This window comes from Pleurodeles waltl, chromosome 10 (genome assembly GCF_031143425.1).
Source record: "Pleurodeles waltl isolate 20211129_DDA chromosome 10, aPleWal1.hap1.20221129, whole genome shotgun sequence".
Lineage (NCBI taxonomy): Eukaryota > Metazoa > Chordata > Amphibia > Caudata > Salamandridae > Pleurodeles > Pleurodeles waltl.
This window is the reverse complement of record NC_090449.1, coordinates 79,849,227-79,876,493: the sequence shown is the minus strand read 5'-3', so window position 1 is coordinate 79,876,493 and position 27,267 is coordinate 79,849,227. Positions and strand designations below refer to the sequence as shown.

At 47.4% G+C, this 27,267-nt stretch overlaps 1 protein-coding gene across 5 annotated transcripts in view; it reads left to right on the top strand.

The window, feature by feature from the left end:
* The window catches only part of HAGH (hydroxyacylglutathione hydrolase), a 397,775-nt gene that overhangs the window by 93,162 nt on the left and 277,346 nt on the right, over nucleotides 1-27,267 (top strand). For all 5 annotated transcript variants that reach the window (XM_069209801.1, XM_069209803.1, XM_069209800.1 and 2 more), the window contains exon 4: nucleotides 2,801-2,918. In XM_069209801.1, coding sequence (XP_069065902.1) covers nucleotides 2,801-2,918 — 118 coding nt within the window. The remainder of the gene's footprint in view (nucleotides 1-2,800; nucleotides 2,919-27,267) is intronic.

The window sequence follows — 27,267 nt, the reverse complement described above, 5'->3', positions numbered from 1 at the left end:
AGGTGAATGGGCTCAGGGTTTCAGCCCTCTTCAGATGCTGAACTGGTAGATTTTCTACTGCATGGTTTCAGGAAACAGGAACTTTCTGAGCTGTGCTTTTGGCCTGATTTCTTAACTTCAAGCGAGCAGATGTCGTTCACCATCTCTTAATAAGGAGCTGAGGTACGTTTTGTGAATTATTTTGACTGAAACAGTGATTGAATCCTCACATTCAAGGACTCTTTTTCAGCCATGTTAGTGAGGTATGTGGAGACACTGACGACTAGCACAAAAAAAATTGTTTGCATAAATCTATCCAAAAGCCAAAAGATTGCAACATATGTGCAGCCTTTGGTACCCAAAACACTAAAGGTCAGAAAGGGAATGCTGCTTTGTCTTTTGAAAGCTGAGGCACAAGCTACATCATCCAAAAACGTGCTTTGAGATCACAAAAGCTCAAATTGGAACACCTGCATCAAAAGAGGTTGATTCTGGAGCTTTCTCAGAGCCCTGGTACCACCAAGAGAAACTCTGACCCTCCCCTGAAATGACATACTTCTGATCATGGTGAGAGTGCCCCTGCAACCTCAGGAGGGTCACCGTCCTAGAAAAAGCTGAAAATTAAACACAAAGTGTGTGTCTCCACTATGCATGAGTGTGCCACACTCCCTTACCAGATAATCTGTGAACAAAGACACCATCTTTGCCAACAACAGGCCCACTATTGAAGTTCAATCCATCGTGGATGAGTAGGTCTTCTGAAAGAGGCAAGCTCACATTGACAAACTAGCCATCACAGACGACTCCACTGTCAACAAAAAGTCATTGTCAAAGAAAAATTATTTTTGGCAACCAAGGTGCTAAGGTATGCACTGTTAAGGAAGCAAAGGCCCCCACTGATGGAATAACTAGCGCTCTGAGCAAAGACTGCAACTTGTTATGCAAGGTTAATCTGTGGATTTGAGCCAGTGTATTTAATGTAATGTTACGTGCACACATTATTAAAGTTCAACTTATTAAAGTATAACATGTTCTTAAAAAGACCAACTTCTGCTAATACAACAGTGTTACACCCACAAGTAAGTTATTTTTCGTATCGAACCTTTCATTGATTTTATAATAAAAATGAACATACGGGATGATTATGCTCACTGCCCTTTAGTCACACCTTCCCTCACGTACACTCTGGAAAAGAAGAAGCAAACAATAGATAAAGTCCTCTTCCCCACACAGACTCTTTCACCATACTTCTTTCACAATTGCCAGACTCGCATCAAAAAGATCTGCAGACCTGTAAGCCATGGTAGGCACGAAATGTATTTTTCTCATCTAGGTAAGTAAGTCTCCGCCAGACGGTTGCCACACTTTTTGGACAAGTCACAAGAATGTGTTTCAATCAGTAATATTTGCCACAACCACTGAATTCATTGTGATAACTGAGAGCTGCTACTTCTTTTTTCCAGTGCATGGTAAGTAGCATCTTGTTAGTATCGAGCATAGTAAATAATAAACCACTTTTGGGGTGTACACCTTAAAGTCATCCTTTACCTCCGACTATCACAAATGGTCAGGATGTACCTGTCACTGGGATCTCTCCTTACCTTAGGCTGTGACACCTAATGTAATGTCTACAAAGTATGACCAATCGTACGTCTCGCACATTTGTGCGGATATCTCCTTATTAGTCGGGGAGTGCCCTGTATACATGTCTCTCTTGTTAAGAGTGTAATTGGATGCTTTCTTTCTATCAGTACTTAGGGCCTGAACATTGCAGCCTGTTACCAGCTCCTTGCTGTAGTGCATGGAGGCTGGTCTTTATCCAACCTGCCCGGAGTTTCACTGTTGTCAAGCACTGCCACTGTGTATTTTGTCAGCTGAAAGTTTCATGCTCTCAGGCTGGACTTAGTCTGCACCATCTTGCTACCATCCCAGTGCGATGAGAGGTCTGCATGTGATCCCCTTGATATTTGATGAGTGTCACTTAGGCATTAGGCACATAAATCGCCTCCATTTTCTGGGCTGGTCGGGTGCTCTGTAGCTTAGTTCCCCAGATGTCCACCATCTTGGCTGCCAGTCATTGGTCCAAATCTCTTAATTTAGTTCTATCACTAATTTTAAGACAGCATGTTGTGATTCTTACTTGACGGATTTTCTGTGTTTGGGCCTTGTACCCAGGACGTTCTTTATCATGATGCAAGCTGTTGAAAAGAAGTCATAATGGGTGTCACAGGGTAAAACCACAGCACATGCTTTATAGAATTCAATTTGTATCACGCAGTGAGTGAGGTAGTATGAGTCGCTGCCCAGGAAAAGCTGAAGCATAGGCAAAGAAGTAGCACACTTAAGCTGTATCTTCTATGTTTTGGAGGAGCCTGGAAGTGAAACTTCCTTTACTTATTATAGAGGTGGCAATGGTGCTAACATGAAAAGGCATACCTGCATAGTCATTATGTTTAAAGATGGGAGTTATCATGTCTAGGAGTAGTTGGAGGAGTGGTGAAAATGTGACAGAGGCAAAATATATTTATAGGCTGCTTCTTCCTTCATTATCCCTTTGGTACCACAACGCCCCAAATTGTGTGCACAATGCATTATCAAGGAGGCAAGACATAATATGGCTGTAAAACACAGAATACTTCACATGGTTTCACCCAATAACACAGTTTACTACTTGAGGCACATGTCCTACCTGGGATCTTGGGACAGACCCTCCCTTCTGTACTCAATAATTTGAAGTGCTCATGGAGATCTATGTCTTTTGGGATTGCACTGTTGCATGTTTTCTTGTGGCCTACAAAGTATGACCTTTTTGACCTTGCAGGGACCATGCTGGAGGGAATGAGAAGCTTGTGAAGCTGGTTTCTGGATTAAAAGTGTATGGCGGAGACAGCAGAGTAGGAGCTCTGACTCAGAAAGTTTCTCATCTCACTACTTTTCAGGTAAAAGAAATAACTGCTGTTTGTGATTTCCAGGTGGCTCTAGATCACTCTTATTGAATACTGTTATTAGTTGTCTGTATAGAATGTTCCATATACACAGCTTCTGTTGGAATGTGTTTTGTGTAAAAATGCTACTCATTTTTATCCCATGTTAGGTCGTACACAACTATCTGGAATGATTTTAAACTAGAACACTTCATTAGGATCTCTTGTCCATACCAATGATCACTGAAGTAAACATTTCTAGGAGCTGCTAACATTTTTTTAGAAATGCGTTAATTTGTTTTACAAAAAGAGCTGTACCGAAAGAATTGCCAAATGATCAACCAACCCTGTTATTTAGAGATCATAGCATGTAAAGCTAGAAAATATGTACCATGCTCTTTTGAATCGCAAACGAGGAGCAGATGTTGCCAATAGTCAGTGCAGCTTGCTTGATAAACAAGTTACTTACCTCCGGTAACACTTTATCAGGTAGACTCGAAATAGCTGCAAATTCCTTACCTTAACATACTGGATCCAGAAATTATTTTGTGAGCAGTACCACTTAGCGCAGATAGGTGACACCGTTGTCTCTGCGCCAGGAGTGACGCATGCAGTGCCTATATAGGCACCACCCCAGCACACAGACTCCTGTTTCTTTTCCCGACTTTCCACGCCAGAAGCACGGAGCCACGAAGAACACTGACCACTGGTGTGGAAAACTAGGGCCCTGAAACAAAAGTAGCCCTGTCCTTACAAATCCGGTTGCAGAGCATGGAGGATGGGTGGGTCGATAGCTAATCTGTGACTAGATAGTCTCTGCAAGATAAGGCATTATTGGAGGTAACTTGTTCATCCGATTGAGCCGTAGATTCCTTACCTTAGAATAGGTACCCAATCAAGTAGGTGGGCCTGCAGACCAATTGCATACGTGGAAGTCCTGCAGGACCGAACAGGCATAGTGCCAGTCATTACGACCCTGACTGTCAAGGCAGTAGTGTTTCATGAATGTGTGCAAGGAGGCCCACATTGCCATCTGGCAGATGTCCAGGACAGGAACTCTGTGTGCTAATGCAGTAGTTTCCACTTTTGCTCTGGTGGCATGAGCGCGCAAACCCTCAGGGGGTTGCTTCTTGACCAGTGCATAGCAGATCTTGATACAGAGCATGATTCATGGCCATCCTTTCTTCGTCCTGCTTCATACCCCATGAAGAGTTGGCCATCCACTTGGGACTCTTGTGTGGTCAAGATAGAACGGCAATGCTTGTTTTGAGTCCAGATGACGGAGTCGCTCCTCCTCCTTAGAAGGATGTGGCGGAGCATAAAATATAGGCAAGGTGATGGATAGGACTATATGAAAGGGAGTAATTGCCTTAGGAACAAAGTACCAGTTTGTCTGGGTACATTAGAAGATAAGGAGGCTTGGAAGACAAGGACTGAAGCTCATTGACCCTATGGGCAGATGTTATCTCCATGAAGAAGGCAGTTTTGATGGTAAGTAGCCTAAAAAAACAGTTGTGATGCGGCTCCGAGGTCGCGCACATGACTAAGGGAAGAACAAGATAAAGGTCCCACAGAGGCATCATAAAAGGGGAAGGTGGAAACATACGTTGGAGACCTTTCAAGAACGTATTTACAGTGGATGGCATAGAGGGTTGGCAGGTCAGGCAATAGCAAAAAAGCAGAAATAGCAGAGAGATAGCCCTTTTGAGTGCCCAGAGCAGAGCCCTGCTGGGCCAGGTAAAGAATAAAAAGAAGAACCTGAGAAAGAGGGGCAGAAAGGGGATCCAGTTGTTTTTCTGTACATCCTGTCACAAGTTTTCCCCAAAGGCTGGTGCATACCGTATTGGTCGAGGACGCCTGGCTGCCAAGATAATGTCACAGACTTCGGGAGGAAGGTCGAAAACTGTCAACTGCTGTCTCTTGTTCTTCACGCAAGAAAGCAAAGAGTTGAGAGGTTTGGGTGAAGAGCCCTCCCCCGCTGCTGCGACTGAAGATTGTACCAAATTGGCAGCCTAATCGGAGGATCAATGGCCAAGCTCAACAGCTCGGATACCAAACTCTCCATGTCCAGTCTGGGGCCACAAGGATTACTTTGGCCCAGTCGTTCCTGATCTTCTTGAAAAATCTTGTAAGGAGTGACATGGGCAGAAAGGTGTACATGCGGCCTGAGCTCTACTCAAGACAAAAAGCATCACCGAGCGAGAATCACCTTGGAAACTTCAGCAAGCAGAACTGCTGACATTGCTCATTCTCAGCAGCAACAAACAGATCTAACCAAGACTCTCCCTACTGCTGAAAAAGATCTTGCACCACCTTCTGATGGAGACAATTTGTGATCTGCTAGGCATCTTTGGATGAGTTTGTCCACCCTGGTATTCTGAGAGCCTGCCAGGCGTTGAACCACCAGGGATTTACCCTTATGTTCCAGCCATGTCCAGATGCACAGGGCCTCTTGACAAAGAATCCACGACCACACCCCTCGCTGAAAGTTGCAGAACCACTTGGCAGTGGTGGTGTCCGTGAACACCTGCACTAGCCTTCCCTTTAGAGCAGTGGTCTTCAAACTTTTTAATGCTGCACCCCCCCAGTTGAAAAATAATAATTTTTGGGCCCCCCTCAGAATTTTTCACAATTATTTTAGAAAGATGGCAATGTTTAAATATGTCTAAACCTATTTAAACATTGCAGTTAAGTACTGTTACCTTTTTAAAACTGCAATAACATGCTTCTACTTAAAACAAATGTATGTTATCTGTATAATATTTCTTTTGGCCAGAGTTTGGCGCCCCCCTGGGATCACTTGAGGCCACCCTAGGGGGGCCCGCCCCCCAGTTTGAAGACCTCTGCTTTAGAGGGTAGAAGGGCTTTCAACACTAAACTGATCACTCAGAGCCCCAACAGGCTGATGTGAAGCATGTATTCTGCTGGAGACCAAAGGCCTCTGATCTACCTCTCCCAGATGGCTGCCCCATACAAGGAGTAAGGCATCTGTCAGTAACGTGAGATCTGGTTGGGGAAGGGAGAGGAGTCTGCCACTGTATATTCGCGGTTTGTCAGCAACCACTGCATTACTTTTGCAAGCTTTTGAGATCTAGACCATGTTGTATAGTTCCCCTGATGCTGCGCCCACTGAAACTTCAGGTCCTACTGCAGAACCCGCATATGCCAGCAGGCATGTGTTTCTAGCAGTATGCAGGAGTCCATGAGTCTCAGCAGCCTCAGTCATTCTCACGGAAATCTAGGATAGAGGCTGAAACATCAGGAGAGGACAGCCTGGGGCCAGCTCGCATTCAACAGCCAGTTGTTGAGATGGGGGACGGCTTCACAGATGAGTTGCGACCACTTACATGACCTTGGTGAACACCAAGTGGCCCCGGTGAGGCCAGAGGGGAGCACAGCAAACTGAAAATGCTCCTAGCCTACAGTGAACTGCAGGTAACGTCTGTGGGCAGGCAGGACAGGAATATAAAAATGTGTGTTCTGCATGTCCAAAGCTACTATCCAGTCTCCTGGGTCGAGGGCAGACAGGACTATGTCTAGCTTGAGCCTTTCAAATTCCTCCTCCTTGAAGAAGAAATTTAGAAGGGCATAAGTCTAGGATAGGATGAAGGCCTCTGTGCTTTTTGGCTACAAGACAGTTTCTCGAATAGCATCAACGGCCTACTTCTGGCATCAGAACCCTCTTTATGGATCTCTTGGCCAAGAGACTCATCATTTCCTGGCGGAGAAAGCATAGGTGATCCTTTGTCAGCCTGTTGTAAGTTGGTGACATGGGGGAGGGATAGACGTGAAGGGGAGGGAATATAGCCCCTTTGGATGATTAGCAAAACTCATCAGTCTGATGGTAATAAACCTTCAGTGGTTCAGTTTTACGGGACCATGTGCCTTGTTTTTGAGCGGGCTGCACCCTCGGGTGGGTCTTCGGGCCCCATCGGGTGCGATGTCGGCGGCTTCGGCCTCTGCACCTTTGGGGACCCCAGGATCCGATAGCGGATCCGGACCGACGCCGGCCCCACACAGTCGACCTCCTCTGGCGCCGGGTCCGACGCTGATGCTTCCTCCATCGCCAGCCCATCCTCATTCCAGATGATCTGGAGCGATGTCATACGATGCCGACTTCGACGGCGCCGATTAGGCCGGGGTCATTGTCTGAGCCTTATTTTGAACAGCCAGGCACAGTAGAGGAGTGGGAGGGGTCTGAGGACCCTTTGGAGTGTGAATTGGAGCAAGAACAGGACTGGTATGATGATCTAGGGGAAGCCAGTGGACTGGACACATCTCCAGATACTGGCATACTCTCTCATCCTAGCATGGCGGGAGCTTCTTATGCTTGCCTTTTGGGCCGTTTTTCCCATACTTTATGGGATACGGTAGCACAGGTGCTGCCCCAGGTCCCGGAGGGCATACAGGACACTCTCACCCAGGCTGCCAAGGATGGGAAAGTTGCAGCCAAGTTTACAATCAAGTGTGGATTGCACACAACCGAGTCACTGGGCAGAGCGATTGCGTCAACAGTGGCCCTACGTCGCCAAGCCTGGCTAGGTTCGACTGGCTTTTCAGGGGATGTCCAGTCAAGTTTGATGGACCTGCCCTTTGATGGCTCTCACCTTTTTGGTGAAAAGGCAGACTCTGTGCTTGAGAGGTTCCAGCATTCTCGAGCTACGGCCTGATCTTTGGGCCTCTCAGCACCAGTTCGACAGCAGTCTGTCTTCAGTCCCTTTCGAGGCTTCAAAAGGGGTGCGGTACCACACCAGCCGCAACTCGGCTACTGTCCTCCGGCTTCGTAACATCCCAGGAGAGTTTGTGGTACTGTCAGACCCAGTGGGTCTGGTCAGTGGTTGGCCACCACACAGCCCCCCCCTCCCCCCTCCCTGTGCCCAAGCCCTCCTGGTGTGGTTCTGCAAGACCATGTCCGTCCATTTGGAGGGAGGATTCAATTTCATCACCCTCCATCACATCGGACAAATGGGTCTTGCAGATCATACGGTAAGGCTATTCCCTCCCCTTCTAGTCTTTCCCTCCTTTTATCCCTCCGACAAAAGAACGGCTGATGGAGGACCATTTGGTTTTGGTCCGCGAGGAAGTTACGGCTCTCTTGGCCAAGGGAGCTATAGAAGGAGTCCTGATGTCAGAAGTAGGCAGTGGTTGTTATTCCTGCTACTTCCTGTTTCTCAAGAAGAATAAGGCCCTTCGCCCTATCCTGAATTTAAGGGATGTCAACTCTTCCTCAAGAAGGAGAAATTCAAGATGCTCACTCTTGCTCAGGTCTTGTCTGCCCTAGACCAACGAGACTGGATTGTAGTGTTGGACTTGCAGGATGCGTATTTTCCTATCCCCATCCTGCCCGCCCACAGGCGTTACTTGCGGTTCAAGGTGGGCCAAAGCACTTTGTTTACCGTGTTCCCCTTTGGTCTCACCAGTGCCCCTCGGGTGTTCACCAAAGTGATGGCGGTGGTGGCAGCTCATCTGCGCAGATTAGGAATTTGTCTTCCCCCTACCTAGACGATTGGCTGTTGAAGGCTCCGACACCCCCAGGCTCTCGTCACCCATCTCCAGACGATGGCCAACTACCTGCTTTCGCTGGGGTTCACTATAAATGTGCCGGTCACACCTGGCTCCCTCTCAGAAGCTCACTTTCATCGGAGCTGTTCTGGACACAGTGCAGCATAGAACCTCTCCTCCCGAGCAGCGAGTCCAGGATATTCAGGTTATGATACCGATGTTTCGGCCTCTATTCTGGATTTCAGTGAGGCAGACTCTGAGGCTGTTGGGACTCATGGCTTCCTGCATCCTATTTGTCAAGCATGTCAGATGGCATATGAGGGCTCTGCAGTGGGACCTGAAGTTCCAATAGTCACAACATCCGGTAAATCTTACAGACTTGGTTCAGATCTCGGAGGCAACTGGAAAGGATCTGCAGTGGTGGTTAGTGAACTGCAATTGATTTTCCAAGGGGGCTATCGCTAGGCGACGCTTTTCGTCGCGAGTGTAGTTCAGGCCTCCTATACACCTTTCTGCCCATACCACTTCTGCCCAGAGTTCGTAAGAAAATCGGGAACGATCAGGCCCAAGTAATCCTAGTGGCTCCAGATTGGGCATGGAGAGTCTGGTATCCAGAATTTATCAAAATGAACATCAGTCCTCCAATCAGGTTGCCTCCTCAGGAGGATCTTCTGTCGCAGCAGCAGGGGAAGGTTCTTCACCCGAACCTGTCAACTTTGCGGCTTCATCCGTGGAAGTTAAGCGGCGACAGTTGATGGTTTATGACCTCCCTTCCGAAGTCTGTGATGTCATTCTGGCTCCCAGCCGTTCCTCTTCTAAGTCTGTTTACGCCTGCCAGTGGAAACATTTTTTTTCATAATGTACAGAGAGGTGTATTGATCCTCTTTCTTCTTCCCTATCTAATGTCCTTTTTGTTTATTCTGTCACTCGCCCAACAGGGTTCCTCTTCAGGGACTCTCCAGGGCTATCCTGCTACCTTATCAGCGTTTTTACACTTGCCCAACCAACCATTTTTGTTCAAGTCCCCCATTGTACAGAGATTTTTAAAAGGGCTCGTGCATATGTTTCCACCTGTGCCTTTTGTCATGCCCCAGTGGGATCTTAATCTTGTACTTACTTTTCTAATGTGTGCTCCTTTTGAGCCTTTACATAACTGTCCTCTCCAGTTCCTCACTATCAAAACAGCCTTTTTGGTGGCAATTACATCTGCCAGGAGAGTGAGTGAGCTGCATGCTTTATCATCGAAACCGCTGTATCTCACGATATAGCCTGATAAAGTAGTCCTCAGAACGTGTTCCTCTTTCCTCCCTAAGGTGGTGACCCCTTTCCATCTGGGTCAAAATATCACCCTGCCCTCCTTCTTTGTGCCACGACATCCCTCTAAGGAAGAAAAGCGTCTCCATCGGCTGGACCCAAAAAAAGCCTTATCATTCTACCTTGACCGCACAAAAGCGTTCCGGTGGATGACCAACTCTTTAGTTGGGTACGTTGGTGCAAAGAAGGGTCGGGCAGTACAGAAACGATCCATTTTGTTCTGGGTTGTTCTCTGTATAAAGATTTGCTACGCTTTGGCTACCACTGCCTTGGCTCGTGGCGTGCCGCTACTTGACATATGCCAAGCGGCAATGTGGGCTTCCTTGCACACGTTTGCAAGACACTACTGCCTGGATAGCCAGGTGAGGAGACCGGGGCATTTGCCCGCTTGGTCTTGCAGGACTTCCTGGTGTTAAATATATCCTTGCGACCCACCACCAGGAGTTATAGCTTGGGTATCTATTCTAAGTTAAGGAATCTGCTGCTAGAAGTCTGTATCAGATGAACAAGTTACTTACCTTCGGTAACAAATTATCTGGTAGAGACTCTATCTAGCTGCAGATTCCTTACACCCACCCAGGCCTCCCCGCTCTGCGGATATGTATATACATCATGTTTTTGTATTTCTGCCTTTCTTAAGGGCAACTCTTTTTCCTCAAACAATCAAGGGTAAAACTAAAATGTTTGTTGGTTCTTCCGTGTCTCTCCGCTTCTGGCGTGGACGTTGTGGAAAAGAACTGACGTACGTGCACTGGGGTGGTGCCTATATAGAAGACTGTGATGTCACAGGTTGCTCCAACGACACTGACGAAGCCACGCGGAGCCGGATGACGCACGCAGATCCGAACGGTGCCACCCGACGGCACGCGCAGGGTACTGCTCTGCAGAAAAATTCCAGATTCAAAACTGATGCCAGGGAATTCTAAGGTAAGGAATCTGCAGCTAGATAGTCTCTACCAGATATTTTGTTACAGAAGATAACTTGTTCGTCTATGCCAAAAATCGCCACTAGATCAGGGCTGCAACCTTCCACTGGACTTTTACCAAGCAAAATTCTTGAAGGGCACCAGGACATGTTAAGACCAGTGGCAAAAGTAGCAAGGGATGAGCGCAAGAGCCACATTGTCCGCAAGGACTGGTGGGGAGTAACTAAAATAAGCAAAGGTTGCTATGTTGTTCGCTATTCACTTGTCTTCTCCAATGAACCCTTTATCTGTGCTGGATCAAGTGTTCTCTAATGTTTCATTGCAAGTAGCAGACCCTATTCCTCAAATATGGACGTACCACAACCTGATCAAGTTCTCTTATCAGGCCCTAAAAAATCCCACGCTCCAACGGCCAGGGCACCTTACACCACAAGAGCCTTGCATGAAGTCCAGCAGTGGAATTTATGCTCTCCCCGGAAGAAAGTGCCCCTTCTCTCTCAGGCTCGATTAAGGCTGATATTAACCTCCTTGATAATTGGATTCATACTACTACAGGTAAGTTAGCTTCGGACACCCACCGTAAACCTGGATGAAATAAGTTATTTAGCCCATGGTACACAGGCAGCCTAAAGGCAGAAAAGAAACAACGTGTAAAACAATGGAAAGACAATGGAGGAAAGATCGTAATATTAATGACAATGAAGCTTACAACGCAGCCCTGTAGAAATGTCATGCAAAAGTTGACACAGCTAAGCAATCTTACTTAGAGAATAGAATTGAGTGAGCAGGGAATAAACCAAGGGAACTTTTCAAAATCATATAAAGCTTCATGTGCCCCATACATTGCACCAGATCCCAACTCCCTCAGTGGACTGGTGCAATCAGCTGGCATCCTACTTTTAGAATACAATTTTAATTAGTCACGCCAGTCTGTCCATGTATTCCCTGCTATAATAGGATTTGCAGGATTATAAAATCCCATTCTATAATCTACCAAAACTTCACTTTCTAGATTCCTACCTACTTCTCTGGGGAATTCTCTTATAGCCATATGTAGCCTTAAATCAGGGTCTTCATCAGAGCCTTGTCTGGCAAATTTGGTTGCTGTTGAGGCACCCACCATTAACCCTCTGATCAGTAAAGTACTCAATGTGTCACTGTAAGGAAACGCCTCCTTGGCATTGTTACCCCCTGACTTTTTGTCTTTGCTGATGCCAAGTTATGATTGAAAGTGTGCTGGAACCCTGCTAACCAGGCCCCAGCACCAGTGTTCTTTCCCTAAACTGTACCTTTGTTTCCACAATTGGCACAACCCTGGCACTCAGATAAGTCCCTTGTAACTGGTACCAAGGGCCCTTAGTCTGCCAGGGAAGGTCTCGAAGGGCTGCAGCATGTCTTATGCCACCCTGGGGATCCCTCACTCAGTACATGCACACTGCCTCACAGCTTGTGTGTGCTGGTGGGGAGGAAAAGACCACCCTCAGAGTGCCATGCCAACCTCACACTGCCCTCAGGTATAGATAATTCACCCCTCTAGCAGGCCTCACAGCCCTAAGGCAGGGTGCACTATACCACAGGTGAGGGCATATGTGCATGAGCACTATGCCCCTACAGTGTCTAAGCAAAACCTTAGACATTGTAAGTGCAGGGTATCCATAAGAGTATATGGTCTGGGAGTTTGTCAAACACAAAGCACAAACTCCACAGTTCCATAATGGCTACACTGACATCTGGGAAGTTTGGTATCAAACTTCTCAGCACAATAAATGCACACTGATGCCAGTGTGGAATTTATTGTAAAATGCCCCCTGAATACCAATCCGACTTCTAGTGTGGGGCTGACCAGTTTCTGCCAGCCTGTCACAACTAGACAAGTTGCTGGCCACATAGGGAGAGTGCCTTTGTTACTCTGTGGCCAGGAACAAAGCCTGCACTGGGTGGAGGTACTTCTCACCTCCCCCTACAGGAACTGTAACACCTGGCTGTGAGCCTCAAAGGCTCACCCCTTTTGTTACAGCGCCACAGGGCATCCCAGCTAGTGGAGATGCCTGCCACTGCCCCCACTTTTGGTGGCAAGGCTGGAGGAGATAATTAGAAAAAGAAGGAGGAGTCACCCACCAGTCAGGACTGCCCCTGAGGTTCCCTGAGCTGAGGTGACCCCACCTTTAGAAATCCTCCATCTTAGTTTTGGAGGATTCCCCCAGTAGGATTAGGGATGTGCCCCCCTCCCCACTGGGAGTAGGCACAAAGCGGGTGTAGCCACCCTCCAGGACAGTAGCCACCGGCTACTGCCCTCCCAGACCTAAACACACCCCTAAATTTAGTATTTAGGGGCACCCCCAGAACCCAGGAAATCAGATTCCTGCAACCTGAAGAAAGAAGAAGGACTGCTGACCTGCAGAGAAGACGGAAGACATCAACTGCTTTGGCCTTAGCCCTACCGGCCTGTCTCCTGACTCGAAAACCTGCAACCAACGACGAATCCGACAGGAACCAGTGACCTCTGAAGCCTCAGAGGACTGCCCTGGACTAAAGGACCAAGAAACTCCAGTGAGCAGCGGCTCTGCTCAATTTCAACACCAACTTTGCAACTTTAAAGAACTTCACTCTTCCCGTCGGAAGCGTGAGACTTCACCCTCTGCACCGGACGCCCCCGGCTCGAGATCCAGAGAACAAACACCACAGGGAGGACTCCCAGGTGACTGCGACCTCGTGAGTAGCCCGAGACAACCCCCCTGGACCCCCAAAGCGATGCATGCAGAGAGAATCCAGAGGCTCCCCCTGACCGTGACTGCCTGTAACAAGGGACCCAACGCCTGGACCAAGCACTGCACCCGCAGCCCCCAGGACCAGAAGGAACCGAACCTCAGTGCAGGAGTGACCCCCAGGCGACCCTCTGCCTAGCCCAGGTGGTGGCTGGCCCGAGAAGCCCCCACTGTGCCTGCCTGCACCGCTAGAGTGTCCCCCAGGTCCCTCCATTGAAACCAATACAAAACCTGATGCCTGCTTTGCCAACTGCACCCGGCCGCCCCAGTGCCGCTGAGGGTGTGTTTTGTGTGTCTACTTATGTCCCCCCCAGTGCTCTACAAAACCCCCCCCTGGTTTGCCCCCCAAGGACGCAGGTACTTACCTGCTGGCAGACCGGAACCAGAGCATCCCTGTTCTCCATAGACACCTTTGTGTTTTGGGCACCTCTTTGACTTCTGCACCTGATTGGCCCTGAGCTGCAGGTGTGGTAACTTTGGGGTTGCCTTGAACCCCCAACTGTGGGCTGCCTATGCCCAGGAACTGAGACTTGTAAGTGCCTTACTTACCTCACAATCTAACCAATACTTCCCTCCCCCCAAGGAACTGTTGATTTTTGCATTGTCTCGAATTTTAAAATAGCTTATTGCCATTTTAACAAAAACTGTACATGTTATTGCTCTGATTCCAAGTTCCTAACTTACCTGTGTGGAGTACCTTGCATTTTATGTATTTACTTCAAATCTTGAACTTGTAGTTCTAAAAATAAATTAAGAAAATATATTTTTCTATATAAAAACTATTGGCTTGGAATTAAGTCTTTGAGTGTGTGTTCCTCATTTATTGCCTGCGTGTGTACAACAGATGCTTAACACTGCCCTCTGATAAGCCTACTGCTCGATTACACTACCACAAACTAGAGCATTTGAATTATCTAATTTTGCCACTATCTTACCTATAAGGGAACCCTTGGACTCTGTGCACACTATCTCTTTCTTAGAGATACTATATACAGAACCACCTTCCTACAGTCACTATCTACAGCCACTGTACTCTGCTCTTGAACAGGCCAAAATCCCGCCCTTGCTACAGAAACCATTGGCAGACCCGGGAGACCAGACCAACTATAAGCCCATATCGCTACTTCCGGCCCTGTCTAAGGTGCTGGAAAAGCACGTCAATCAACAGCTCTCCCAATATCTGGAAACTAACAACCTACTCATCCTAGCCTGTCTGGCTTTAGACCCAACTTTAGTACAGAGACGGAGCTAATGGAGGTAACGGAATACTTCAGAAGCACCCTTAGTGCCAGGGGAAGGCAATGCTGATCATGCTAGATCTATGAGCAGCCTTCGATATGGTCCTCCACTCCAATAATTTAGCGAGGCTCCAGTCCATTGGAGTGGTGAGTCAAGCCGTGGACTGGCTTGCCTCCTTTCTGGAAGGGAGAGGTCAGGAAATTTGAATTCCTCCTTTCGCCTCAATGTCGGTGGAGCTGATGGTGAGCATACCCCAGGGATCAACCCTGAGCCCAACACTCTTTAATGTATACCTCACTCCACTAGCCCAGATAGCACAATTCTTAGGAGCAAAGGTCATATCTTACGCTGACGACATTCAGCTGTTGTTCTTGTCTGGCAAGGCAGAAGAGAAATCCAGGGACTCTTTTAAAACATACATGTCTGTGGTATTCCATTGGATGACCATACACCATCTACAGTGTAATGCAGCCAAAAACTGAAATTCTATTTTTCTGCAATACTCCCCCTGAACCCTGGAAGAACTTTTGGCCTGAAGATTCCTCTCCTCCAGGCTCTCAGGGATGCACAGTCAAAAACATACGGGTCAAATTTGATAATTGTGTGTTGTTAGACACAGATTAACTCACTCATCAGCACCTGCTTCGGAATACTGCATACTCTAAACATGCTCCTATAGTATCTCATTTCTAGAATGAAAAATGGTCATCCAGGCCCTGATAACCTCAAGACTCGACTAGGGTAATGCCCTCTGTCTTGAACTTCCTGAATACTTACTTGACAGACTTCAGGTGGTCCAGAATGCAGCTGCCTTCCTTCTTCTGAACCTTGTCTTTAAGAACACATATGGCCCCTCACTTATGCGCCCTACTGGCTCCCAATAAGAAAACAAATCTTGTTTAAGGCATTTGTATTGGTTCATGGGACACTGTACCAGACGGGCACTGGAAATCTCAGAACTAGGCTTAACTTCTACACCCCTCATTTGGCTAACAGCCTTCTTGCTAAGATCCCCTTAATTGACCTATCTCGACCCAGGGGACAATCAGATCTCTACCTAAGCCCAGCAGCTTTGAATAAGCTCCCTCATGAGCTTAACTGTGGACACTATTTCAGTGTTCAAAAGAAGGTTGAAAACTTTCTTCTTTTTTCATGCAGGACTAAACAATCTTCCATATCCCACTCTGTGACATTGCGTTGTGTGCCAAGACACTCCATGGAGTAGCTGTGCATGGTACAAGTTGCTTTCATTGACCTGTGGAGTGAGCCTATTTTAGACAGAGGAAATGCAATACTGTTGGTGTTGTTTGCAGAGTTTGAGAGTGAGATGCCAGGAGTCGTTTGTTGACTTTGTGAGTGAAACTGTATCAAGCACTTCCTAAGGCTTTCACCACCACAATGTCACTTTCTGCATCAACCACCCCTACCTCCCTGCTAGCCCACACTGAGTGGAGTGTGACAGGCAGCAAACACACTCTCTCCATTCTTAAAAGCAAGCACCCTCTCTAAAAGTGCAAAGGCTTTCTTCAAAAGCGTTTGATGCTCCTGGCTTGGAAAGATATAATAAACCTTTATGCCATAGTTTTCGGTCTCCTGGCTATACCTAGCTTTATTTTCATCCCTACCACAGTTCTCCTAAATGAAAATTCCAACTTTTGAGAAATCGGGTTGTTAGTTGAGTGTGTGTGTGAGCCCTTCTCAAGCAACAGCCACAATCCTTGTCCTGGTGGACCACAAATGGCACTGTGTTAACCTGTGGTAGCTTGGCACAAAATCAGTCAGGCTTAACTTAGAGACAATGTTTAAAGTATTTATGTGGCACCCCAACAATAATAGTGAAAATACAACAAGAAAAATGGAGTAAATTATTGTAATTGTATTTATATAGCTCTTATAACCCTTAACGAGGGGTCAAAGCACTTTTCGGCAAGTAGCACACTTCTCTGGAACCCAAGAGAAAAAGTGGTGGATTAATATAAGGAAATGTCAGTACAGTATTAGTATAGGGAGGTAGGAGTTAATTTGAGTGGAGGACATTGAGTCTGTTACTTGGATTGACTAGTATAATGGAGGAATAGAGGTGGGAAGAATCCAGAAGTGTTAATTGGGCGATCATAATAGTAATATGAGGTTTGGGATGAGTAAAGGAGAGATGGAGGAAGGAAGAGTTTGTAGAAAGGAATTAGGGAGAGCATAGTAGTAAAATGAAGTTTGAGATGAGTCAACGGAGAGACAGACGAGGGATAATTTAGTAAGGTTTGTTTGGGAGATCATAGAGATGAAGTTTGGGATGAGCCAGGCCGGGTACAGGAGGGAAGAGTCTAGGAAGGGTTATTTTGGAGATCATAGTAGTAGAATCAGTTTGGGAAAAGTCAGAGAGTCGGGATGGAGAATAGATTTATAGAGATATAGGGGGAAGGTGAGACCGAATAAAGCTTTCACGAGAGTAATAACATTTTTTCTAATACAGTAAGTCTAAAGTAATATAGAGATACATGATTACATAGTAAGGGAATATATGGGTAAGCAATATAAATATTGAGATTTAAAGTTCTTTCATATAAACTTAGACATTCAAGAGTTGCAGTATTTGAAGCAAATTTATTTGTGTACTTTTATAACATTATGTTCGATGGCATCTGTCGCTGGAGATACGCATGTTTTGCATAGCTCGCCATCTGGTGTTGGGCCGGAGTGTTACAAGTTGTTTTTCTTCGAAGAAGTCTTTCGAGTCACGAGACCGAGTGACTCCTCCTTTTGTCTCCATTGCGCATGGGCGTCGACTCCATCTCGATTGTTTTTTTTCCGCCATCGGGTTCGGACGTGTTCCTGTCGCTCCGAGTTTCGGAACGGAAAGATAGCTAATTTCGGAAGATTTTCGTCGGTATTGTTGCGTTCGGGATCGGCGTAGTTAGATTCAACACCGCGTCTAAGATCGAAGAGCTCCGGTGCCCTTCGGGGTAATTTTTTCGATCCCCCGTCGGGGCCTGGTCGGCCCGACCGCGTGCAGAAGAACGCCGATGGAACGGACCCCGTTCCGTTTCTGTCCCAAATGCCACAATAAATACCCCTATACAGACCAACACTTGGTCTGCAACCTGCGCCTGTCACCTGAGCACAGTGAAGACACCTGCGAGGCCTGTCAGGCGTTCCGGTCCCAAAAAACACTCCGAGACCGTCGAGCCAGAAGACTTCAGATGGCGTCCGCGCCGACAGCCCACCGGGAGTTCGAGGAACAAGAAGAGGAGGGAACCTTTTCGATCCAAGAATCGGACTCCGAAGGATTCGACGATACACAAACCGTGAGTAAGACGTCGAAAACCACTCAGAAGAAGATTTACAAGGCCCAGGGGATGCCACTGCCACCAGGCCATGGCTCGACCCATAAATTCTGTGACCGACCGTCGGCACCTAAAAAGTGCCGAGATCGTCCGACTCCGGTCGAGACACCGGCACGCAGCCTTCTCGGGACCGAGAAAGTGCTGGAGACAAGCATCGACACCGATATACCGGTGTAGACACGGCTCGACGCCGAGACAGCGGCACCGAAGAAGATCGACGCCGAGAGGTTTCGGCCCCGAAAAAGAAAAAAGTCACCTCGGAGCCGAAAAAAGATGCAGACAGGGTTCCGGTGCCAAAACAAACTGCAACCGACCCAGTTTCAGGCTCTTATACAGAAGAGCACTCGCTAACCTTCCAAATGCAAAAGCATAGGTTTGAGGAAGAGCTACACTCAACTGATGTAGACCATACGCAAAAGCGTATTTTCATACAGCAGGGGACAGGAAAAATAAGCACCCTTCCCCCTATTAGAAGAAAGAGAAGATTGGAGTTCCAAACTGAACAAACACCACAAACAAAAGTGGTGAAAAAAGTTACCCCACCACCCTCTCCTCCACCTGTGATTAACGTCTCACCAGCACAAACTCCATCACATTCCCCAGCTCACACCACCTTGAGCCAGGGTGACCAAGATCAAGACGCATGGGACTTATACGACGCCCCAGTGTCAGATAACAGTCCGGAGGCATACCCTACGAAGCCATCTCCACCAGAGGACAGCACTGCGTATTCTCAAGTGGTGGCTAGAGCAGCACAATTTCACAATGTAAGCCTTCACTCAGAACAGGTCGAGGATGACTTTTTATTCAACACACTCTCCTCCACCCACAGCTCCTACCAAAGCCTGCCTATGCTCCCTGGTATGCTCCGGCACGCAAAATAAATCTTTAAGGAGCCGGTCAAAAGTAGGGCAATCACACCAAGAGTGGAAAAAAAATATAAGGCGCCTCCTACAGACCCGGCTTTCATCACTACACAGCTGCCACCAGACTCTGCTGTTGTAGGAGCAGCTAGGAAAAGGGCCAACTCCCACACATCTGGAGATGCACCACCCCCAGATAAAGAAAGCCGCAAGTTTGATGCAGCTGGTAAGAGTCGCAGCACAAGCTGCAAACCAGTGGCGCATCGCTAACTCCCAGGCACTACTTGCGCGCTATGACAGAGCCCATTGGGATGAGATGCAACATCTCATTGACCATCTGCCCAAGGACATACAAAATAGGGCAAAACAAGTGGTTGAGGAGGGACAGACCATTTCCAACAACCAAATCCGCTCCTCCATGGACGCTGCAGATACAGCTGCACGGACAATTAATACATCTGTAACTATCAGAAGGCATGCATGGCTCCGAACGTCTGGATTTAAACCAGAGATTCAGCAAGCAGTTCTCAATATGCCTTTTAACGAAAAAGAACTGGACACAGCGATTGAGAAACTCAAAAAAGACACAGACACTGCTAAAGCCATGGGCGCACTCTACTCCCCGCAGAGCAGAGGGAATTACAGCACATTCCGTAAAACACCCTTTAGAGGGGGGTTTCGGGGTCAGAGCACACAAGCTAGCACCTCACAGGCAACACCGTCCAGTTACCAGGGACAGTACAGAGGAGGTTTTCGGGGACAATATAGAGGAGGGCAATTCCCTAGGAATAGAGGAAAATTTCAAAGCCCCAAAACCCCTACTACTAAGCAGTGATTCACATGTCACTCACCCCCTCCACACAACACCAGTGGGGGGAAGAATAAGTCATTATTACAAAGCATGGGAGAAAATCACTACAGACACTTGGGTTCTAGCAATTATCCAACATGGTTATTGCATAGAATTTCTACAATTCCCTCCAAACATACCACCAAAAGCACAAAATTTGACAAAACATCATTCCAATCTCCTGGAGATAGAAGTGCAGGCACTATTGCAAAAGAATGCAATCGAATTAGTGCCAAACACACAAATAAACACAGGAGTTTACTCACTGTACTTTCTGATACTAAAGAAGGACAAAACGCTGAGACCAATCCTAGACCTCAGAATAGTGAACACATTCATCAAATCAGACCACTTTCACATGGTCACACTACAAGAAGTATTACCATTGCTAAAACTACACGACTACATGACAACTTTAGACCTCAAGGACGCGTATTTCCATATACCAATACACCCATCGCACAGGAAATACCTAAGGTTTGTATTCAAAGGAATACATTACCAATTCAAGGTACTGCCTTTCGGATTAACAACCGCACCAAGAGTCTTTACCAAATGTCTAGCAGTAGTCGCTGCACACATCAGAAGGCAGCAAATACATGTGTTCCCATATCTAGACGACTGGCTAATCAAGGCCCATTCGTTAATAGAGTGCTCAAATCACACAAATCAGATCATACAAACCCTCTTCAAACTAGGGTTCACCGTCAACTTCACGAAATCCAACATTCTGCCGTGCAAGGTACAACAATACCTAGGAGCCATAATAGACACAACAAAAGGAGTAGCCACTCCAAGTCCCCAAAGAATTCAAAATTTCAACACCATCATACAACGCATGTATCCAACACAAAAGATACAAGCAAAGATGATATTACAACTCCTAGGCATGATGTCTTCATGCATAGCCATTGTCCCAAACGCAAGACTGCACATGAGGCCCTTACAACAGTGCCTAGCATCACATTGGTCTCAAGCACAGGGTCATCTTCTAGATCTGGTGTTAATAGACCGCCAAACTTACCTCTCGCTTCTGTGGTGGAACAACATAAATTTAAACAAAGGGCGGCCTTTCCAAGACCCAGTGCCACAATACGTAATAACAACAGATGCTTCCATGACAGGGTGGGGAGCACACCTCGATCAACACAGCATATAAGGACAATGGAACGTACATCAAACAAAACTGCATATAAATCACCTAGAACGTCTAGCAGTTTTTCAAGCACTAAAAGCTTTCCAACCAATAATAGTTCACAAATACATTCTCATCAAGACAGACAACATGACAACAATGTATTATCTAAACAAGCAAGGGGGGACGCACTCCACGCAGTTAAGCCTGCTAGCACAAAAAATTTGGCGTTGGGCAATTCACAACCAAATTCGCCTAATAGCACAATTTATACCAGGGATCCAAAATCAACTCACAGACAATCTCTCTCGAGATCACCAACAGGTCCACGAATGGGAAATTCACCCCCAAATTCTGAACACCTATTTCAAATTCTGGGGAACACCTCAAATAGACTTGTTTGCGACGAAGGAGAACGCAAAATGCCAAAACTTCGCATCCAGATACCCACACAAACAGTCCCAAGGCAATGCCCTATGGATGAACTGGTCAGGGATATTTGCTTACGCTTTTCCTCCTCTCCCTCTCCTTCCTTACCTGGTAAACAAACTCAGTCAAAACAAACTCAAACTCATATTAATAGCACCAACTTGGGCAAGGCAACCCTGGTACACAACGCTGCTAGACCTATCAGTAGTACCCTACATCAAATTGCCCAACAGGCCAGATCTGTTGACACAACACAACCAAAAGATCAGACACCCAGATCCAGCATCGCTGAATCTAGCAATCTGGCTCCTGAAATCCTAGAATTCGGGCACTTACAACTTACCCAAGAATGCATGGAAGTCATAAAGCAAGCCAGAAGGCCATCCACCAGGCACTGCTATGCAAATGGAAGAGGTTTGTTTGCTACTGCCATATTAATCAAATACAACCATTACACACAACTCCAGAACATGTAGTGGGTTACTTGCTTCACTTACAAAAATCTAACCTGGCTTTCTCTTCCATTAAAATACACCTTGCAGCAATATCTGCATACCTGCAGACTACCTATTCAACTTCCCTATATAAGATACCAGTCATTAAAGCATTCATGGAGGGCCTTAGGAGAATTATACCACCAAGAACACCACCTGTTCCTTCATGGAACCTAAATGTGGTCCTAACTAGACTTATGGGTCCACCTTTTGAACCCATGCACTCCTGCGAAATACAGTTCCTAACCTGGAAGGTTGCATTTCTCATCGCCATTACTTCCCTAAGAAGAGTAAGCGAGATTCAGGCGTTTACAATACAAGAACCTTTTATACAACTACACAAGAATAAGGTCGTCCTAAGGACTAATCCTAAATTTTTGCCAAAGGTTATTTCACCGTTCCATCTAAATCAAACAGTGGAACTTCCAGTGTTCTTTCCACAACCAGATACCGTAGCTGAAAGGGCACTACATACATTAGATGTCAAAAGAGCATTAATGTATTACATTGACAGAACAAAGAACATCAGAAAGACTAAACAACTATTTGTTGCATTTCAAAAACCTCATGCAGGAAACCCAATATCAAAACAAGGTATAGCCAGATGGATAGTTAAATGCATCCAAATCTGCTACCTTAAAGCTAAACGACAGCTGCCCATTACACCAAGGGCACACTCAACCAGAAAGAAAGGTGCTACCATGGCCTTTCTAGGAAACATCCCAATGCAAGAAATATGTAAGGCAGCCACATGGTCTACGCCTCACACATTCACCAAGCACTACTGTGTAGACGTGTTATCCGCACAACAAGCCACAGTAGGGCAAGCCGTATTAAGAACATTATTTCAAACTACTTCCACTCCTACAGGCTGAGCCACCGCTTTTGGGGAGATAACTGCTTACTAGTCTATGCAAAACATGCGTATCTACAGCGACAGATGCCATCGAACTGAAAATGTCACTTACCCAGTGTACATCTGTTCGTGGCATCAGTCGCTGTAGATTCGCATGTGCCCACCCGCCTCCCCGGGAGCCTGTAGCAGTTTGGAAGTTACCTTCAACTATTTGTATATGTATCATCTCAACCTTAAATAGGTACATACTTAGTCACTCCATTGCATGGGCACTATTACTACAATTCAACTCCTACCTCACCCTCTGCGGGGAAAAACAATCGAAGATGGAGTCGATGCCCATGCGCAATGGAGACAAAAGGAGGAGTCACTCGGTCCCGTGACTCGAAAGACTTCTTCGAAGAAAAACAACTTGTAACACTCCAGCCCAACACCAGATGGCGAGCTATGCAAAACATGCGAATCTACAGCGACTGATGCCACGAACAGATGTACACTGGGTAAGTGACATATTCATTCTAATGGATACAACTACCTGTGGATTCCTCACCTTATGAATCTTTGAAATCTTTGAATCTTATGAAACTTTCTTCCCAGCTCTTCACTTTGAGGATGTCACAATTGCACGGCTCCGCACACGACTCTGTCTGACGTCATCGTGGCAATAAGAAGTCATCGCTAGCGTCAGTTCCCTTTTTTCCACACCTTCGACGCGAACTGATTTTTCCTGGCTCTCGAACAGCTACTGTTTCGAAGGTGTCTTGTTGTACTTGTTACAGTGTCTCAGCCAAAGAAATCAGGTATTAAGGCTTGTCGTGAGTGTAGGGGTCGTATGTCAGTCACAGACCCTCATGAAGACTGCTTGCGGTGTTTAAATTTGGACCATGACGTGGAAGGGTGCGTGTCTTGCCAGAGGATGAACCCGAAGGCCTTGAAAAAAAGAGAGGCTAAGCTCTTCTTAGAAAAAGCTAAGAGAGGACACAAGGGTCATCTGCGATCTAAGGCAATGGATTCTTCTTCTCACAAGTCATCGAGATCTCATAAGAAGTGGCACCGGCACGACTCTCTATGCCGTTCTGCCAGAGATCGGTCTCGGTCCCCTTCGAGACGACGTCGTACGGCGTGGGAAGTCAGTCTTACTATTACTCCCCAGCCACAGAGTCTACAGGCTTCTCCGGCGCCATCACTGATTGAGGTTGTCGAGTCCCCGACTCCCTTTTCACCTGTGTTGGCTCAGAAGCCGGTGGCGCAAGTTTCGGATCCGACCCAAGCACCTCAAGATGACCAGAGGTTTATTGCCTTCCCGACTCCGGGAGCGGATCAGGCACCTTTCCTTAATGCAATGTTTAGCATTTTTAACAAAGCTATGGCCCCTACTGGTGCACCGGCTGGTCCCACGGGTCCATTAGTGTTCTCTTTGGGTTCGCCAGCGCTGTACAAGTCGGCTTCGTTTGTGCCCTCCTATCCAGCTGAGAGTGCTGGTTCAGTGCCGATGATGTCGTCGCCTCAAATGATGCCGATGGAGTCCATACCGGCGCCGGATGGGTCCCGGTCGGGACACAGTCTATCTCCACCATCTTCTCCACCATGTCCATCTGCCTTGAAGCCGGCGTTGTTGACGTCGGCTAACTCTGTCGAAGCCGAGATGGGAGGCCAGATTGAGATCGAGGAGGAGAGCATTGAGGCTCTTGGAGGAGCAGGAATACCAGCAACAGTTGTTAGAGGAAGGAGATATTTCTGAGCCTATGGGGGAGTTTCAGGGTCTGAACCCTGCAAGTGGACTGGATACCTCCCCTGAGTGGGATCTTTCATCCCCGGATGAATTTACAGAGGAGGCAGCATCCTATTGCACTGTCATAAGGAAGGCTGCTGAATTTTTTGAACTTTCGTTAACAGCTTCGGAATTAAAGACATACTGTAGGAAGTTGGCTCTGTATGTACTATTTCAAAGTAAGAAATAGCATGCACAGAGTCCAAGGGTTCCCCTTAGAGGTAAGATAGTGGCAAAAAGAGATAATTCCAATGCTTTATTTTGTGGTAGTGTGGTCGAGAAGTAGGCTTATCAGAGGGTAGTGTTAAGCATTTGTTGTACACACACAGGCAATAAATGGGGAACACACACTCAAAGACAATTCCAGGCCAATAGGTTTTTATATAGAAAAATATATTTTCTTAGTTTATTTTAAGAACCACAGGTTCAAGATTTACAAACAATACTTTAAATGAAAAGTATTTCACTTAGGAACTTTAGGAACTTTGAATTAGCAAAATAGCATATACAGTTTTCACACAAATGGCAATAAGCTATTTTAAAATTGGACACTGCAATTTTCAACAGTTCCTGGAGTAGGTAAGTGTTTGTTAGTTTTGCAGGTAAGTAAACCACCTACAGGGTTCAAAGTTGGGTCCAAGGTAGCCCACCGTTGGGGGTTCAGAGCAACCCCAAAGTTACCACACCAGCAGCTCAGGGCCAGTCAGGTGCAGAGGTCAAAGTGGTGCCCAAAACGCACAGGCTTCAATGGAGAAGGGGGTGCCTCAGTTCCAGTCTGTCAGCAGGTAAGTATCCATGTCTTCGGAGGGCAGGCCAGGGGGGTTTTGTAGGGCACCGGGGGGGGACACAACTCAGCACAAAAAGTACACCCTCAGCGGCACGGGGGCGACCGGGTGCAGTGTGCAAACAGGCGTCGGGTTCGCAATTGGATTCAATGGGAGACCAAGGGGTCTCTTCAGCGATGCAGGCAAGGGGGGGGGGCTCCTCGGGGTAGCCACCACCTGGGCAAGGGAGAGGGCCACCTGGGCGTAGCTCCTGCACTGGAGGTCGGATCCTTCAGGTCCTGGGGGCTGCGGGTGCAGTGTCCTTACCAGGCGTCGGGTCTTTGAAGCAGGCAGTCGCGGTCAGGGGGAGCCTCTGGATTCCCTCTGCAGGCGTCGCTGTGGGGGCTAAGGGGGGGTCAACTCTGGCTATTTATGGGCTCACAGTCGCTGGGGAGTCCTCCCTGTAGTGTTTGTTCTCCACAAGTCGAGCCGGTGGCGTCGGGTGCAGAGTGCCAAGTCTCACGCTTCCGGCTAGAAACATGTTGTTTTCAAAGTTGCTTCTTTGTTGCAAAGTTGCAGTCTTTGGGGAACAGAGCCGCTGTCCTCTGGAGTTATTGGTCCTTTTAGATGCAGGGTAGTCCTCTGAGGCTTCAGAGGTTGCTGGACCCTGTGGAACGCGTCGCTGGAGCAGTTCTTTTGAAGTGGGGAGACAGGCCGGTAGAGCTGGGGCCAAAGCAGTTGGTGTCTCCGTCTTCTCTGCAGGTTTGTCAGCTCAGCAGTGCTCCTTCGTCTTAGGTTGCAGGAATCTATCTTGCTGTGTTCTGGGAGCCCCTAAATACTCAATTTAGGGGTTTGTTTAGGTCTGGGAGGTTAGTAGCCAATGGCTACTAGCTCTGAGGGTGGCTACACCCTCTTTGTGCCTCCTCCCTGAGGGGAGGGGGGCACATCCCTATCCCTATTGGGGGAATCCTCCATCTGCAAGATGGAGGATTTCTAAAAGTCAGAGTCACCTCAGCTCAGGACACCTTAGGGGCTGTCCTGACTGGCCAGTGACTCCTCCTTGTTTTTCTCATTATCTCCGCCGGCCTTGCTGCCAAAAGTGGGGCCGTGGCCGGAGGGGGCGGGCAACTCCACTAGCTGGAGTGCCCTGGGGTGTGGTAACAGGGGGTGAGCCTTTGAGGCTCAATACCAGGTGTTACAGTTCCTGCAGGGGGAGGTGAGAGGCACCTCCACCCAGTGCAGGCTTTGTTACTAGCCACAGAGTGACAAAGGCACTCTCCCCATGTGGCCAGCAACATGTCTGGTGTGTGGCAGGCTGCTAAAACTAGTCAGCCCACACTGGTAGTCGGTATGGTTTCAGGGGGCATCTCTAAGATGCCCTCTGGGGTGTATTTCACAATAAAATGTACACTGGCATCAGTGTGCATTTATTGTGCTGAGAAGTTTGATACCAAACTTCCCAGTTTTCAGTGTAGCCATTACAGTGCTGTGGAGTTCGTGTATGACAGACTCCCAGACCATATACTCTTATGGCTACCCTGCAGTTACAATGTCTAAGGTTTTGCTTAGACACTGTAGGGGCATAGTGCTCATGCACCTATGCCCTCACCTATGGTATAGTGCACCCTGCCTTAGGGCTGTAAGGCCTGCTAGAGGGGTGACTTATCTATACCTGAGGGCAGTGTGAGGTTGGCATGGCACCCTGAGGGGAGTGCCATGTCGTCTTAGTCATTTTATCCCCACCAGCACACACAAGCTGGCAAGCAGTGTGTCTGTGCTGAGTGAGGGGTCTCCAGGGTGGCATAAGACATGCTGCAGCCCTTAGAGACCTTCCCTGGCATCAGAGCCCTTGGTACCAGGGGTACCAGTTACAAGGGACTTACCTGGATGCCAGGGTGTGCCAATTGTGGAAACAAAGGTACAGGTTAGGGAAAGAACACTGGTGCTGGGGCCTGGTTAGCAGGCCTCAGCACACTTTCAAATCATAACTTGGCATCAGCAAAGGCAAAAAGTCAGGGGTAACCATGCCAAGGAGGCATTTCCTTACACATACATTTTGACGGAGGTGTTGCATCCTTCCTCTACTTCTGCGGAGCCCCTTCTTCCTTTCAATGA